The sequence below is a fragment of the Embiotoca jacksoni genome, unplaced genomic scaffold (genome assembly GCF_022577435.1).
Source record: "Embiotoca jacksoni isolate LCO1_2020_lvr unplaced genomic scaffold, fEmbJac1.0.p SCAF_10, whole genome shotgun sequence".
Classification (NCBI taxonomy): domain Eukaryota; kingdom Metazoa; phylum Chordata; class Actinopteri; family Embiotocidae; genus Embiotoca; species Embiotoca jacksoni.
In genome coordinates, this window is record NW_027185230.1 from 19,745,169 (window position 1) to 19,763,072 (window position 17,904).

Consider the following 17,904-nt stretch of genomic DNA (forward strand, 5'->3'; position numbering starts at 1 on the left):
TGTAACCCAAACATCTGTTGTCCACCGGGCCGTCATCAAGTCCAGCTTCAAACAGCACATAATTAAAAAAAGAAGCAATTTACTGTACAAACATACCACACATGTCCACCTGCAGTCATTTCAAGGTTGTCCTCCATTTGGATTATTCAGCAAATGTAAAATCCTCCCCCCAAAATCTTTGAAATGAAAAGAGATCTTAATATATCTCACTTGTATGTCCAAACATATTTAAAGGGTAAACAAAGTCTTTCTCGTTCCTCATATTTAGAAGATCTTTCTCCCTAAATAAAAACCCGACTCTTTCAAAGAGGTAAAACTGGTGGAGCAGATGTGGCTGATTCTTAAGACATGAAAAGAGAGCGATGCAGGGTGAGGGCCAATAAAAACAAATTTATTTGATCAAAAAACTCAATTAAGACAAAGCCCCTCCCTGATAAAAGGGGAGGTGTGGCGGTCAGCAGGCTGTAACCAGCGGTGAGGGTGTGTTGTGTTTGATATGTTGGCACAAAGCAAACAGAGATGCTCCACGTGGCCTGAGAGGGTTTTCATCCATAGTGTGGTCTGTCACCTACAACAGGTAACGTGACTATAAAGATGAAGGTCGAGTCTTTTGTTCTCGCTGCGAGTCTTTAAGAGTTAAAACCCTCCCGGTGAATATCTTCTCTTCATGAACAATTATATGCTTTCAGAGCAGGTGTTTGTTTTCTGTCCATGTTAACAACCGACTCAGAGCTTTGGAGCCTAAATCAATGTGCCTCCTTTGATTCTCAATCTGGGGATGAACTTTATGACATTTTGGGGGCAAACAGTTGGTTGTTTTAGTTCACCGTTGCTAATTATTTATGATAGTATAAACTGTGGCCACATTTCATGCCATTTTATGTGAGAATTAGTGTGTGTATATTGTGCAAAAGTGGTGGATTAAGTCTATGAAATGAATGAAGTGTAACACATTTACACCGGGCTGCACAAACGCAAAACTTGCAAACTGGAAACGGTGTCCAAACAAAGCCGGTGTTGTTAAGAGGCTTCCTACTGGGCACAAAGCTTAACCAACCACCTATGTCCACTGCGAAGCACTCCTTTTTTTTTTTTTGATTAGCAGTACTAAACAGATGCTTTTTGGAAAAGCTGTTGTTGTTGTTGCTAAGCAACAACTGAAACCCCCATCTGAAGCATGACACTCTCGCTAAAAGAATTATTTTCAAGTAAAAATGTTTGTCCTTTCAATTTGAAACATGAGGAATACACCGCTGTGAAGATTGGAGCCAACTGGACCCGGACAGGTTTTTCATACTCAAACACAGCAGTGGTGGCTTATTTATTCTGGGATTTACATTAGCTTGTTGCCTTCAGCATTTCACCTTAACAAGTTATTTGTATGGCTTTCACATAGCAGTCGCTGCCTTTTAACTTCGTCTTGTTTAATGATAAAGATAAAGATACTAACTCTGCAGAGAGAAACTGAGTCAAGCCATTCAATTAGTTTATTTTGGAATCGTTAATAGCTGCAAAGCGGCTGTTTTTCTTTCTTAGAGTATCAACTAAATCATTTTTAGAAATCCCCTATTTACACTATTTTTCCACATTGTTTTTGAGAGACACAAATAAATGAGTGAATCAGTGTCTTTGCTCTTGTGTAGTTTATTTAAAAGTTAACACTTCTCCCCTTTCATTTCTATTTTGTAGTGCAGTTTGTGAAACTGACTGCAGTGTCGTGGCCCTCTCATTATGTAAAAGCAAGAGCATGTCTTTGACCTTGTCAATGATCTGCGTGGTAAACTTGAAAATTTAGAAATAGAAAATGAACTGATCGACAAGAGAGTTTAGTGCAACATATTACTGAGAGACGAATGACAAACGAGGGCACAAACAATTTACCTCTTTTTCTTGAGCCATCCCAAATATTTCAGCACCACAGCAGTATTTTTGCACGTTAGCACATTCACTACAAATCGTGTCCGTTTTACATCACTGCTGAAGCTTGCTTCAGAATTTCAAAGAGTGGTTTTAGTCTCACGGTCATTTAATAAATGTGGAGACTTCAAATTTGCTTTTGTGTTCCACGGTGGATGTAACGTGTGCATGATCTTTGCACGGTATTGCAAATTGGATGGTAACATGTGCACCTCAATCGAATGCTATAAACAACAACTGAAGCTATTATAATAACTGTATTAATTTCTTTATCTCAAGCAGCTTTTGAAGCATCCAAAAGTGCCTTTTCTTAACACCAGTAAATGACCTGAAATGGAGGAAAAGATGTTCAAAAACTGTACAGCATTATGCCTTGTTGTCAGAAAGAAACAACTATAAAGTGAAGGGTAAGTAATTTGCGGTATAAACATACAATAACAATAAAAAAAAAAAAATCACTGGTCATCAACACAAATCTGCCTGAGGATGTAGGCACAGGAGCACATAGCACATCACTATAGTCTAACAACAGGTTATGCATATGAACCTTACAGTGAAATGGTATGGCTGTCTTGTTCCTATAGTTACAAAGCTATGCTTCTAAGAAAATCCTTAACAAATGATCCCTTTGCTTTTATTGCAGTGTTGAATATTGTGAAAAATGTCACCAGAAACTACTTGAAATACTTACTACTTGTTACACTCATGTTACAGGCTGTACAAGAACCGAGGAAGTAAACATTTAAATCCTGTAGGCACAGTCATTACTATACAGTACATTGATTATTAAGGAGAAAGCCAGTCAATTCCTCGATTTCTGTCTGACTGAGGGAGCAGTCTTATCATCTAATATCCTTTTATTTCGCTAAATGAAGTCACAGTGCTGTGGATGTGTTGTTCCCGTTAAACATTAGGTCTAAAAGGAACACGCACACTAAATAGTGCAAAGAAAAGAAACCCACAAGTGAGTAGTGTCATCCCTCTGAATAGATGCAGGAGATGTGGCTCGTGCAGCGGTCCACCACACTGAAGAAATCCCCTCCAAGTAATTCTTGATTAGCAGCAAGTCCTGTGGACACACACACACACACACACACACACACACACACACACACACACACACACACACACACACAGAAATACATAGTATTGCACTGTGGGGTTTGTGGAAACCAGTGGCCATAGAGCCTCATCCTACACCAGCTGGCTTTAGATTGTATTTTCATCATTTGAAGAGCTGTTTGTGAGCTGCTCACCCCATTGGGATTATTGACTGTTGGAGACAAACTGTCACCAAAGGCATCAGTGTGCATGAGGCGACTCCAGAATATATCATCTTCATTTGTCCTGAGAGCCCTACAGGGTAAATGAGAAAACCTCACCTTTTATCCCTAAGATAAAAACCCCAGCTCGGTTAAAGACTGAAGCGTTCCTCCTTAAATGAGACATTCCAGCAGCATTAGAAATGAAGAACTGTGTTTCTGAGCACCTTGTCAACATCACTGTGGCTGTCAAGTCTGAGGGGAAAATAGGTGATGTCTATTTAAAGATACACGAAGTGGAGCTGCCTGATTCGGTCTAACTCGAAAAACCATCAGCCACCTGCCACACATCATAAAGATATACTGCACGATTAATGTGCATGTGTGGAAATCTGTTCAAACAGATTGTCAAACCACCCACATGTTTGCTAATAGCCTCTTCAGATTTGAAACTTGAACATTTTCTTTCAGGCGTACCTCACCCTTCGGCACAACTGTGTTTACATCTGTGGATCGAGCTTTTGACAAACCGGGAGAATAATGCGATTATAACCTGTGAGCGTACCTGGGCTGTGATCTGCCAGATCAGGAGGCTGGCTGGGCTGCTTCAGATCACAGTTGTTCTGCAGGGAGGCCCCACCGGGAGGATGAGGGAGGCAGGTGGAAGAGCACGACCCACACTGGTCCCCGGGGAAGAGCTGGTGAGGGGAGGCGTCAACAAACCTGAAATATTTCAAACCAGAGTAAATCCTCTGCGGGCGGAAGATAAAGAACAGCATATCATTTGTATTATTAAAAAAACAAAACAGGTACAAACATCTTTGAGCAGCAATGATGAATGAAATTGAGTCGTAATTCAGTTTTAGAGTTATTTTTACGGCGGTATTCTATTTATATGTAATCCATAAAAATGTTAAAACTTAGAAAAAGAATCTTAAATATTTCTCACATATACCCACTGAATAGAATCAAGGATTACAGTATTTCGTTGGGTGTTTTCTACAGGTATTGCCTTTGTTGTGTCCATCCTCTGTCCTGTATATGTTTCAGTGTCTGGTATTTTCCTTAAGAAATAAATTAAGACATCATATTATACAGTTTGTATAAAGGTATGTGACAAACGTCACCAAATAAAGGGTATTATACTCTCATTTTAAATAACTTAATGTGCATCTCAGAGGCTAAAGAAATCCAAAACATCTAAGCTGAGAAACGGAATCGTCCTTTTGCCATCCTTAAATTTTAGATTTGTATATATTATTAGTAATACAGTATTCTCATGCACACCTACTTCACACAAAGACACAATGTCCACAGCAAATTAAACATGAATCCACATTTAATCCACCATGAGATAATTACAAGTTCAATCAATCTGTGTAAATTTACAAACACTGGTTCCAAGAGCATCTGCATCAGATAAACTGTCATCACTTGCTTGAACACATCTCTTGTTGGATGCCGATGAGACGGGCAGCATCGCTCTTATTTGAAATAACCACTAAAAACAGTGCAGAGAGCTCCCTCTAACTTGTCCATCTTTGCTGCATCCATGTAATGAGGAAAGATTTACTGCTACATGCATTGTGGCTGCTTGCACAGCAGATTTAACCCTTCATTTTCTGCACGGCAGAATTCTGGTCCAACTATGGTGAGACACTGTGCACTTCATTTTGATGTTTGAAGCTTGGTATTCCTTTAAAAATATGTATTGTGCTGCCAATTGCAATAAAATATATAGTTTCTGCACAGGACTTAGAAAACCATCTCATATGTTTCACTTATGGAGTTCATGCAGCTGAATTAAGACCTGTAGCACCTATTGGGGCTTTATGATATATTACACCCTGTACTCAACACCCCCGCAGCACAGAGCATTCAGAGCATTTTCCAACACAATAGTTCAAGTCATTTCGACCAACTTTATTGTAAACCGCTAGCCAGCTTCATGACACTGAACACGTTTTTTTCTTCAACCGCTGGGAATAAGAATGCATGAAACTTACGTTTTAGGTCTTTTTCAATCATTTACGACATTTAAAAAAAATTAGGACACTACTTAATTGATATAACTTACTGAATAAAATATAGTCGTTGTTCACTATAGATGATTCAATTAGTAAATTAAAGTATTATCCAGTGTCCATGGCAGCTGAAAATCCTGCTTTTGGGTTTGGCTGAACGACACTTTGCACGTCTACTTGCCAATAACAAGAACATTCAACAAGCCAAAGTTTGCTGACAATATTCAAGGATTGAGTAGGAGCTGAAAGGAATCAGATAAAAGTGTACCGAAAATGGCAACAAGGATTTTACAATTGATTAAACATCTAAAACGTAATTACAGCGCTCTCTCTTCTCCCTTGGATCTTAAATGTTTTTTTTTTGATTTTATGACTCGTTTATTGAATTCCTTAGCCGTGCTTGTCGGTGGCTATAGCATCCATTAAAACTAGCCGTTGAGACCAATGAGGCAAGGCACGGTCTGCTTTCAAAGGCTGATTGTCTACACAGAGTCCTGCAGTGAATGCTTTGGCCTACTGCTGATATGAGAACAATCAAAGCCAGTGAGGAGCCATGAGCATCTGGCTGCTCAGGACGAAAGAAATCCTTTATCACATGCTTTGAAGTGTATGGATGAAGGGATGTTTTCCTATGGGTTGACAGGGGAAATGTGTTGCTGGCCATTCCCAACCCCAAAAAGCCTCTTCCCAGCCGCAGCATCCACCCACACAGCAAATAAACAAAAAACACAAACAACAATAACACCCCCCAAAAATCCGCAATCCTTTGCAGTCTTTTATCAGGGTACAAAATAGTGCTTTCTTTTAAACTGATTATTCTAATTATGAGCTCATAGTCTTGAATCCATGACAACCAATGTTTAAGTTAATTCTTTCAGTTCGTGAAAAGAGAGGAAAACAAGATTTGTGAAGTATTTAAATCAGTCAGGGTTTAGGCTCTTACGGTGCCAGTGGGAAAACAAAATGAAAAGAAGATATCAGAGCGCTTAGTGAGTAAAGCTAACTGCTCCGACGACTGCACAGTATTTAAACATGAAAAGAACTGGTTTTTTTTAAAAAAGGTACTGAATATGTATGTTTGCACAAACTGAGTATGCCTTGACTAACGACTTGGTTTTAATGAAATCTAAAAAAAACATCTCGATACAATTTCTTTCACATTATGGACGCATGAACTGAAGAATATAACAGTTTGAATGATTTATATTCTGCCAAAAAATGTTTTCTCCAACTCGGATAAACACAAACCTAAATCAGTGATGACAGAACAAAACATGTCCGGTACCTGTAATTATGTTGTAAGGAGAAGAGCAGAGCCAGGTGAGGGTCGCTGTAGGATTGTGGTCCGTGTGGAGCAGCTGAGGGACGACAGACAGGTCAGGGCGCTCCACCACAGCCTGAATCTAAGCAACTATCATGAATACTACGTGCATATGGTTGAAGGGTGATACGCTTACGTATCTAGTTTTTTTGTTTGTTTGTTTATTTTCAATATCAACCACATTAATGCAGAGAGCCAGAGCTCAGACATACCAGAGTATGACTCATGGGAGGCACCGGGAGATGGGTTCAAGTTGTTGTCTCGCCTTGCCAGAGGGGAGAGGCTCGGCTGCAGAGGGTGGATGGTTAAACAGTCTGTCAGCGTGTCCTGGGTCACATCAGCGGTGGATTTCATCTGCAGAAATGACACATCAAACATAAACATAAATTGTAATGAAGGTCATAAACACTGATGGGATTCTGGCAGACTTTTCATGTCACTAATATTGCATGTTAGTAAAACTTTAGTTCCATTTACAATTTGTTTTCATGTTTTTGCAATGTGTATGTATGAGTTTTAATCAGTCTAATATTACTAAAACACCTTAAAACCTCACACATCCAACTTCATCATGATGCTTCAATTGACGAGTCACCTTCACCAGTTCTTGTTTTTAAAAGGCATCATAGATCATTAACAGCTGCAAAATTGGAAAGTCAATGTTGGTTCTGCCTGAGCCATTAATTCTCTGCAAAAGCAATATTAAAATCAGTCCAAATGAATGTGGAAATGAATGTGGGGCGTCTGAAATGGGAATGTGGCCATACTGCTTCATCTCTCACATTCACTGCCACTTCACTACCAAATAAAGATTAAATATTTACATGGGAAAGTTCTGTTACTGCTATTTTGGCCTGTTTACGACCATCACGCGTATTTGCAGAGAATGCAAGAAAAACCTATAAGACGCTTATGAGACCGCATATTTGTGATCATTTTGCAGTGGAAAATATATATTTCTAATCCCAACGGGAACTTTTCTGATTAAATAAACGTTGAATGAAATAAAACAAATTAAAAAAGCTAATATAACATGCAACCCGTCTTGACACTTACCCACAAAATCACAATTACAGTATTGATTTGAGTTTTAAATAGGTTGAGCGTGTGGGAGACTTTTATGTCACTTTTTTTTTAGTAACAAACGACCGTCTTTATCTGTATCTATGGTGACATAAACCTCAGAGTTAAGAAGAGCTTCGCACACACAAGCAAAAGTAAAACTTTGTAATGGAGTCGCTCGGTGGAAACTGAAGGAAATAAAAACTGAACAAAGACGCGAAAAACGACATAATTGTTTGTATGTTTGTGTGACCTTGTTCTGTCACTCTTCACCTGTAAGCGCATGTATGAAATTGAGACGCCGCATTGCAACATATTTCCATCTAACTGCAGGCACACGTAGATGTAAGTTAATGAATGTTAGTGACATTTGTCTATGTACACCGAAGATGCAGAGCAAACAGAGTGGGAAGGAGAGCGCGTCACAGAGAGCATCCTGTCAGCTAATTAGGACAAATTAAAGCACGTTGAAGTGAAATATGTGACATGTGTTAATGTGGCTTGTTTTTGTTCATGATTGTGATGTTGAGGAAGTGAGAGTGTCGCCTTGTTGTCTTCACTAGTGAGGTTCAGTGAAGGTGAAAAGTTTTTTATGACATCAAATATCTAATAAAAATAAATGCTTTTAGAAATCCGGTTTAATTTGTCAGTCATTGTTTGTCAATGTTCACTGGTGTAGTGTTTCTAATTATTATTATTCCATATTATTATCGATTCTAATATTTTCTGAGGAAGAATACTATTTGTAAAAATGTAGAAATTGTTCTTGTGTTGCAGCACTGTACTTGCCTTCTTCCGTAACTGTCGCTCTCGAGTTGAATGGGACTTCATGTGCTTCCTTAAAGAGCTGGGATCGGTGTAACGCTTGGCACAGCCGGGCACCTGGCACGCATACGGCTTCTGTACAACCAAAGACACATCAGCACATATGGAAGCGCACCCTGACGCAAAGCAGTGAAGCACCATTCATAACTGTCACTAAGTGTTTGTGCTGGCGCCGCCACTCACCGTGTCCAGGTGGGTCCGCTGGTGTTTGGCTCTGTCGCTGGAGTTGCTGAAAGCCTTGTGGCATCCTGGGTGCTGACACACATACGGCTTCTCCCCCGTGTGGCTGCGCAGGTGGATCTTCAGATTTTCGAGCCGGGAGAAAGCCTTCTTGCAGCCCTCAAACTGTAAACGAATATAAACACAGATGAGTAGTTTGCCCCAGAGTAGCAGTATTCAATATTTAATCTTAACTCTACTAGCCTCTTTACCCTGATGCTGCTCATACTGTGTACTTAAGAGTATCAGTGTGTTCACTGGAATCACCACAGACAAAAGGCTGCTGACCTCAGAGTGTGTGTGGGAGGGAGTGGAAGAAGTATAGAAAGCCTTTTGAATAGAAAAATTACTGTCATTTAGTTTCAGCTGACATTCAAGTGAGCCCTGACTGTTCATTGCTGCTGCCGTGACTGACAGGAGAGCAACTAGAAATCAGCAAAACCCAGACAGAGACAAACATCTGGAAGAGACACGTGGATTTCGGTTTTATGGCAAGTTTGTTGTCTATTAAGAACTGAAACTTCTGACTGTAACAGACTCTATTATTTCACTTGAATTACTTGATTAACACCAATATACTGTATTGTAATCATCCATTGAAGAATTAATTATGTTGTTAAGCCGTACTTCTTCATAGTTGGATGTTTGGCCAATGTTAGCATGCAATTTTGCAGGAGATAAAGCGAACGCAACATTATTTATACCAAATATTGTGTTAAACTTGGATAACTTAGTTGGACACAAACGATACAATCACTTTGTTCCCTTAAGATTCTTAAAACTCTTTCAGCAATCTCATGCTTATGCTTGAAAAAAATAATAAATCAAAACCCAATTTAAAAAACAAGTGAATCTGCAGCACATTGATTACAATCATAATCCTGGTCTCTTCTCAAAAAACAAAGTCTTAGGAATTCACTATTAACAAGTTAAAGATTAGTCTCATAATACCGGACCATATTCAGTGAGGCAGCTGCATGGTGGAAATATAGTTATACATATATATATATTTTTGTCTTTTTCATTTACTTTTCTGTCTTGTATGCACTTCTGCCACAAAATAGGGAACTGTTGTCCCATTGATACAGGAATCTTAAAATAATTTACATACATACAACCATGTGACTGAGTGAGACAAGGGTATTAATGCTATTACACCGTTTAAATATACATTTCATTTCTGTTTTTACACTTCACACAAATATTTGATGGTTGTAGTGTGACCAGCAGGGGTCAGTGTTTATGCACACATGTTTTGTGCTTTCAATCGTCTGTCTTGTATCACCTTGACAGCAGTTGGTAGCTGTCAATTATTAAATAAAACTTTTTTGAAAATTAAAAAAAGAGAAAAAAAAAAACTTTTTTTAGAAGAGTATTTAGAAGATTTCATAGAACTGCAGTAAAAATCAGATAAATAAATGACTAATTATTTTACAGTATGTGACAGCATCATCCACAAGGCCTTGCAAATGCTCTGTGTCCGGGGTTTAGGGAAAATACTAATACCACACTAATCCCAGCCGACAAAGCTGCTCCTTTTTGCAGTATCATGCGACCACAGTGACTTCACTGCTAAAATATGTGAATCATCAAAGCTTTTCTTTAGTGGGGCCACGACTTTACTCTCCCTCTTCCTGCACGCAGGGGGTTTGGAATTTCCTTACTAATCTTCATGCACAGAACACACAGACCATGTCCGATAATGTTATTCTTCCTCAAAGACCGGATTCCTCACATACCGAAACCTCTCAGTCATCACTGCCAAATCCAAATTAAAATGTTTTTGTCTTATTAGAAATAGTTGCCATTCCTTCTCATCACGACGCAGCTATTTCCTGTCAACATCTATTCAACTTCATAATTTTTCACATCACGTTTATCTAAATTTTATTTTCAGTGAAGCTGCTGTTGTAATTCAATGATATGCCAACCATTTCTTGATTGTTAGGAAAATGCATGACCAGATCTCGATATGATTTCTTAATATTTGGTCAAAGCAAATGAATTAAACTGGAAAAGCAACAAAACAGGAGAGTGGCACTAAATGTTCCATCACAAGCAGTGGAAAAATACACCCATCCTAAATATAGTTAAAAGAAAAGGATTAACAACAGGCGCCTCATTGAGCGCGCTACAAATAAAAGCAGCACAGACAGAGATAAATAGTCTCTCGTAACCAAAGAGGACAGACAAGCGAGAACCAGCACAGCTGAAATCCTGCCAGGCTCTCAGACCATCCAGAGGTGGGTCACTGTGTAACTCTCTCTCGCTCTCTCTCCGTCTCACAAAGCTCTCATAAAGCACACAAGGCTTTTTAGTTTGTCACAAGGGATGTTTGGGCTGAAAAGAAAGCAGTATGGCTCCTCAGTGCAGATGAATGTTACCGCCAGCTTCTGACAGGTCCTGGCAGGGATTCATGCCCTGGCTGAACAATGACAGCTGCAGTCTGTGCCAGCAGACTCTGTCCGCTGCCCAATCTTACTCTGAGGTCAATTCACTCTGGACTCCACTCTTCCCTGTTCCACCAGTGATAGATCGACCCTTTCTGCTTTTTTTTGTTTCACTGCCTCCTTCATAGCTACTAAATTTAGATTCTTTAGGTCTTTGTCCCCATTAACTCATAGTGGGACTCCCCAAAGTGGGACAGAACATTTTAGTGTGAACAGACATCAAAATAAATAAATACATAAAATATCATAAAACATTTTAAACAATATGTGTAACAAACTGTCAGAAATTGGTGTCATACCTACATTTTAGGGGAACTTGTCAGACTGGTTTAGAGCTCTGGATCATTTCAGTGTTTCCAATTCCAGTTATCAGACTGGGATTCATTCTTTTGTTATCAGAAACAAGAAAACTGCTGTGGAACAAAATCATCCGTAAACAAAAATTCAAAATAAGAACAGAGCCAGTAATGTGGAATTATATTCCAGCTTCTGAAGCATCATTTTCTGATGCCAAAACCAAGTTAGCGCCGTTCAAACAAGTTTACGGATGGCGCTTAAAATGTTGCCAAACCTGAAATCCCATCAGGCCGGCCTTCAGACAGGCTTGAATTACAAGCTGCTCATGTGGGGACATTTTGTGAATTCGGGAAGAAACTAAGGTTTCATATTCACTTATGTGAAAACACTGATTCTTAACGAAGACTTTCACTGAGATTAAATACATTTTGGCCAAATTTGCTAGAAAATTAGTCTTGTTGTTTTACTTGGCATCAACTATTTAAGACTCAGTGCAAATAATAAAACATTTAAATGCAATTTACTATGAAGTTAAGGTTGAATTTTTTTGTAATCATTATTCTCAGTGTTGGAGTGGTACAAACTAATAATTCATGAGAACAAGCCGTCTCCATTACCTGAGGCGTCATTCAATCTGTGCAAATAACAGCGATATTAAAAAGAAATCATCATTGACCTGCTGCCTCACAATGACTGTGGAAATCTGTCGTTTGGGTTCAAACTTTGCTTCTGAAGCTTAAATCATCGTGACACATGTAAATAGACTGGTGAGTCAAGGATATATTAACAAACTGTTCATCCTTCCACAGATTGTGAGATGACAGGTACAAGTCTGGGCCTGCCCTACATGTTCACTGTGTAACAAAAGCTGCCTCATTGTTCTGCTGCAGGCTGGAACATTTCATATATCATGCATCAGTTTATTCACCTGCCAATCATTCCCTGAGGTAGAACTGGGTTCTGCATCTCGGATGTTAGATTTCTCAAGTAAATATATAAAAAGTACATTTGGCTGCTCGAACTGTTCTGTTCAGTTTTAAAATGATTTCCTTTGTTTAGACACAACTTTTTAACCTTTCTGTAGAAGGAATCTCATGCCCAGACTAGTGCCCCGCTCCATGAAAATGTTTATGTAAATAGAAAAACAGCCTGAACTCTTGACATTATGTTCAGTCTTGACCAGAAAAAAAATCCACGAAGAATCAAAATGTCTCAATGAAGTGTAGCAGCGATAATTCTAGTGTGTAAATTTAGACTCAGTGTGTACAACAACTACCATAACTGTACAACTACTGTGCCACAAACACAAAAAGTGTGTTAGTTCTGTTTTTTTCCAAAAGGTTGCAACCATGAATCGTTCATCATTGAGCGATTACAAGGAACGCAGACCCATCCAACAACCGCAGCCCCATGGCAACAAACTGCTTCGACTAATAAGTGAGTATTTTGGAGCAAAAGGTCGACTGCAGGTATGCAAGCTGTTAATAATTGACTTGTTGAAAGCAGCTCCATGAAGCATGTTTGGCCGGTGGCCTGTTAATTACTCATCTAAGTCTCAAGTGTTTTCACAGAGCGAGTGAAGAAAAGACAAAGGAGGCATTACAATCCACGCTTAATATCTTGAGATGCTAGCAGATATGGGCAGAAACGTGGGTTTGTCTGACGGCCAATCGGTTCACCACATGGTTCAGATATTTATGGCTTACGGATGATGTATCCTACCGACTTTGGCGACCCTCCATCTTTTCCTCCAGCACCACCAGTAGGTTGACATTTATAACTTCTTATGAAACAAGTCAACAAATATAGGATGGATTGCTATGAAAGTTGATGCAGATTGCCATGTTACCCAGATGGTGAATCCTAATGACCTTGGTGACCCCCCTGACTTGAAGTGTAACTCCACCACAAGGTCAAAGTTTTCCTTCATCCTGTGAAATATCTCAACATCTACTAAGTGGATTCACACAGTTTTTGGTGCCGACAGCCGGCTGCCGAGATGATCTTTTCTACAGACTTCCACGAGCCTCTACCTTTTCCTCCGGAACCTCTGGCCCGTTGTCATTTCTGACTTTTAATAAAATATGTAAACAAGTGCTATTGCGGTGAAATTAGTTTCAGATATTCATTGTGCCCCGAGGATGAATCGATTCCCTGCTGTTGCATCTAACGCCACCATCAGATGTCCACAACATTCAGTAATTTAAAACAAATCTGCAAAGGGAGTGAAATCCCCATCAGCCTCAGCTGTTATTTGTGCTTGGTGTTAATTAAAAAATGTTAGCATGCAATAACACTAACATGATCAAATATTGCAAATATTACAGCGGCCTTACACTGTCACAGGCAGCATGATGTTCATGTTAGCATTTAGAGCAAAGCACCGCAAACAAGCAGCATTAGTCTTGTTTCCACATTTTACACTGAAACTGGGATCACTACATTTTGAAATCTTTCTCATCACATGAAGAATAACAACTGCCAGACTTTAGAGTTGTCATTAAATTGAAACAGATTTAAAAAAAAAAAAAAATCGACATTATTTATCTTGGATAAACAAAGCTATTTGTTTGTTCGGCCCATGGATAAACTCCCACTCTCCCAGACCACGGGGCGTCACCTTCCCTGAACGAAAGCCAAGTTTGTCAGACGTTGGCCTGGCAAACCCCCGGCTGCTGACAGGACCAGAAGCTGCTACATGGTGCCATGCCAGATCTAAAGTGCTAGACCTCCTTTGTGCTGATTTAATAACTATATAATTGAGTTCACTCCCATGTCAATTATCACAGAGCTCCGCTAATTACCTCATAGCTGACATTAAGAGGAGAGAGAGGTCATATTTCTGTTGTAAACCCGGAGCACATGAAGACATTCACTCTTAGAAGACTTTCTCTGAAGCAGCCTGACACTTTAAAGGCTTCAACTCGACAGAGTTGAATTCAGTGAGCTCTGATATTCATCATGTTCCTGCATTCACTCACAAATAAGTAAATAAATATTCATCTGATTGAGAGGCAGTTTGCTCTCCACTTATTGTTAGGAAGGGAGCCAGTATACGGGATCTTATTTCGAAGAGGCAGATAAACAAAGAAAGAAAATAAAGTATTCAATTCAGTTGCATGACAACAGAAGAGGTGTACCGAGCACTTGTTGGGTTTCTCTCCTGAGTGGACCCTCATGTGGATAAGCAGCTTGTAACGGGCATTGAAGGGCTTGAAGTTGCGCGGACAGCCCTCCCAATAACACGTGAAATCTTCAGCCTTCCGTTGGTCCACATGCAGTTTTTCTATGTGTCTTACCAGCTCCTCCTTTTGGTCATAGTATGCACTGCAGTCCAACCACCTGCAGCAGTGGGCCCCGTAGTCCTCCAACTCTCCCTCCTCTTCCTCCAGCATTGGGATCTGGGGTAAAAAGCTGACCCCGTGCCTGAGAGGAACCATGGGGGCTTGTGTGACAGGATCCTGAGGAGGGGGCCCTATTTTGCAGTGATGTCTGGAGAGGTGGATGTGTGAGTGGTAGGGTGGTGGAGGCCCATGTGGAGTAGCAGCTTCTTGGACAGCAGTCAACAGAGCTGGCTCTAACTGTAGAGGTGGCAGCATATTGTTGGTGGTTTGGCTGCAGCCGTCTGAAGTCTTCTCCAGCGCCCCTCCTTCATCTGGAAGACACTGCTGCTCCACCACCATGTTAGCCATCTGGCTCTCCAGACCGCCTCCCTCTTCAAGCATCTGCATACGGCCACACTCTGACTGTGGGGCCAGAGCTTGTGAAGAGCTCGGCGTGCTGTAGAGATGGTTGTGGGGGATGCAGCGGCCTCTCACACCCAGGAAGTGTCCGTAGCTCTCAGACTGAACAGGTGAGATGGTGGGGTGGGAGGCCGGAGAGCTACGGCAGCCATTGATATAAGCCACAAGCGAGGTAGGCGAGGTGCGTATAATGGAGTTGAAATCAATGCCCATGACGTCTGACAGAGGCGACATGGAGAGGGCTCTCTTCTTAGCGTGGGATTGTCTGGGGCTTCCCACCTCACCTGCAAAGAGGTACGAGGGCAGGGAGGTGGAGGTGCTCGTGCCGCCTGATATGGTCGTGCCGGACATGGCCGTGCCAGGGGAGAGGCTGAGCTGCTCGCCGCCCTCGCCGGCCTGGGTAGAGCACTGAGGTAGTCCCAGGGGAGGAAGCACACGGTAACCATATGGCCAGTCGTGTCTGCCGCTAAACACTGACTGCGTTTCAAACAGACTGAGGGTAGTGGATGCCAGCGATTCTCTGGACAGTACGCACCTGAAAAAGATTGTTGTTAATCACTTTAGTAACCATTTGTTTATGAGCTCATCATTACATAGTATTACTAATATTGCTCACCTGGCATCAGTGTGAGGAATCAGCACGCTATGAGACTGTGATGGAGGATGAGGAGCTGCAGGCCCTGCGGTGACAACAGTCATGGGACTACTGGTCACTGTTAGGTTAACAGCAGCTGCCCGATCGAATCCACCCACGGCAGGATCGGACGCAGAGCAATCTGTTGGGCACAAGCCCAGAACTCAATAAATAAAATATCCACATGGGACATACTTTATTCTAGTACATATTGCAGGTCAGCAGCGGAGCACAGCAACATTTTTCATCCACATTCAACAAACCTCCTCAAATTAGTTTAAAGTCTTAAAATAATATTACACAACTATCTGGAAAAGCCACCAACAAATTCAAATCCAACTCAGGTGCAGCACCTGTAGTCGGCTTTGACTGAGAGTCGTTTCACTCCCCAACCTGAGCGGGCCAGAGAAACTCTCTACTCTGTTAATCACTAATCAGTGTTTCATATCCTTCCTTTCTGGAGAAAACATTCAGCTTTATGCCTGGTAAATTATCAATAAACAAGAGAACAGGAGGTCTGGCAGGAGGACAGTGAGGCTGTGAAGACACTTTAGGGCCAGCTGAGGGATGCAGAGGAGTAAATCACATCTGTGAAGAAGTGAAGAACTTTATCCACAACGTCACTTTTTCAGACATGTTGTTTTATGGGATGTGTCCCCTGATGTCTCAGTTAAAATATAGACAGGTTGTGTGTTGAGCAGATCAAAGCGCTGACGTGGAGATTAAAGTTTCACACACCTCGGTTTGTTAGGTAGCTTTAACCTTTGACGAGTGTGTTCTCACCTTCGGAGCAGAGTCCTGTCTGTATGGTGGCTGCAGCTGTTGCGTTTGGAGGATGCTGAGCTGGCGGTTGCTGATGTGCAGATGCAGTCGGCTCGGTTCGATGTTTTCCGGTGGTCAGCACCTGTCTGCGGAGGCTCAGCGTTGGCAGGACAACATTGCTTCCGCTCTGTTTCCCAGAGGCTAAGGAATGCATGATCCCTCTTTTCGCTTTCTCCATTCTCCCCGAGGATGGACTCAGATTGGTCCGTTGTGTGGAAGACATGGACATCCTGATGGACGGGGTCTGGTGCTCTCTGATCATGCTTAGCGAGGGGGACACGCTGCAGGGAGACACCAGGAGCTGACAACCTTTTCCACTCATGGTTGATTCCCCAGAAGGTCTGTGCTCATGAGGAAGCTGATTCGAGTAGTTGTGTTTTGTAAATTTGTCTTTATGCAGATGGCAGTAATCCAAGACTCATACCTGGGAACAAATCCAAACACAGCAACACAGAAAATATGTTTTTCAAATATTCAAATATGGAATGAAACCGCAAAAGTAAGCCAACACAGTTTTTGTACTTTGTACCTCAAACCTGCTGAAAACCACTCAACTAGAAAGATCTTGTATACTTTTAGATAGGAAGTGATCCTATTTCACAGCAGAAATACTACAATATATGTATTATCTAACTTTTGTGATGGAATGAAAGCAAGTACATTCACTCAAGTACTGCACGTAAGTATAATTTGGAGGTACTTATACTTTACTTGAGTATTTCCATTTGATGTGACTTCATACTTCAACTTCTCCACATTTCAGAGGGAAACGTACTTTATATGACCTTTATTTAACCAGGTAAAATCAATTGAGAACCAATTCTCATTTACAATGATGACCTGTCAGCACAGTCCACAAAAGGACTTTCTACTCCAAGACATTTGTTTGACATCTTAATTTTAAAATGAAGATGTGTCACAATGGATAATATAATAAGCTTTTATAATTCAACACATTGTTAAAGAATACATATGTAGTTTCCAACCTGTTTGTCTCCTGACATCTTGCAAAATGCAGAATATAGTTCGGCCGCGTTTTCGATGTCTGAGTTGTTAACAGCTCCACCAAATAGCAATTTTTCCCTTTGAAATTCTCAGATTTCATTTAAATACATTTTCAAAGATCCAGTGTATCAGCAAAAATCAAAGATCAGAGAAAAATCCCAAAACTGAAAAGAGATTTGTGGTTCAGTACTTAGTTTGGTCCTTTCCTCTCAGTACTCCTCTAACAAGCCCTCAGATTTATGTGGCAGATATAAAGTAGTTCAAACTAGCTCCACCTCCAGCAGCTACAACAGGAACATGCAGCTTACACACTGATGCCAGTA

At 40.8% G+C, this 17,904-nt stretch overlaps 1 protein-coding gene across 1 annotated transcript; it reads right to left on the reverse strand.

Moving 5' to 3' along the window:
• Positions 1–380: 380 nt before the first annotated feature.
• Positions 381–16,923, reverse strand: glis3 (GLIS family zinc finger 3). Its single transcript, XM_069172439.1, has 9 exons — positions 16,538–16,923; positions 15,737–15,896; positions 14,518–15,655; positions 8,595–8,756; positions 8,376–8,486; positions 6,737–6,878; positions 6,489–6,561; positions 3,745–3,902; positions 381–2,986 (listed from the first exon to the last, which is right to left on the reverse strand). The coding sequence occupies exons 1-9, from the start codon at positions 16,896–16,898 to the stop codon at positions 2,892–2,894; spliced, it is 2,400 nt and encodes a 799-aa protein (XP_069028540.1). The 5' UTR covers positions 16,899–16,923; the 3' UTR covers positions 381–2,891.
• Between the last annotated feature and the right edge of the window lie 981 nt (positions 16,924–17,904).

Coding starts and splice junctions, on each gene's coding strand:
- glis3 (XM_069172439.1), bottom strand. CDS start 16,898: ATGAGTGGAAAAGGTTGTCAGCTCCTGGTGTCTCCCTGCAGCGTGTCC. Junction 15,897..16,537: donor GACAGGACTCTGCTCCGAAG/GTGAGAACACAC, acceptor TGTGCCCAACAG/ATTGCTCTGCGTCCGATCCT. Junction 15,656..15,736: donor ATTCCTCACACTGATGCCAG/GTGAGCAATATT, acceptor AATCTTTTTCAG/GTGCGTACTGTCCAGAGAAT.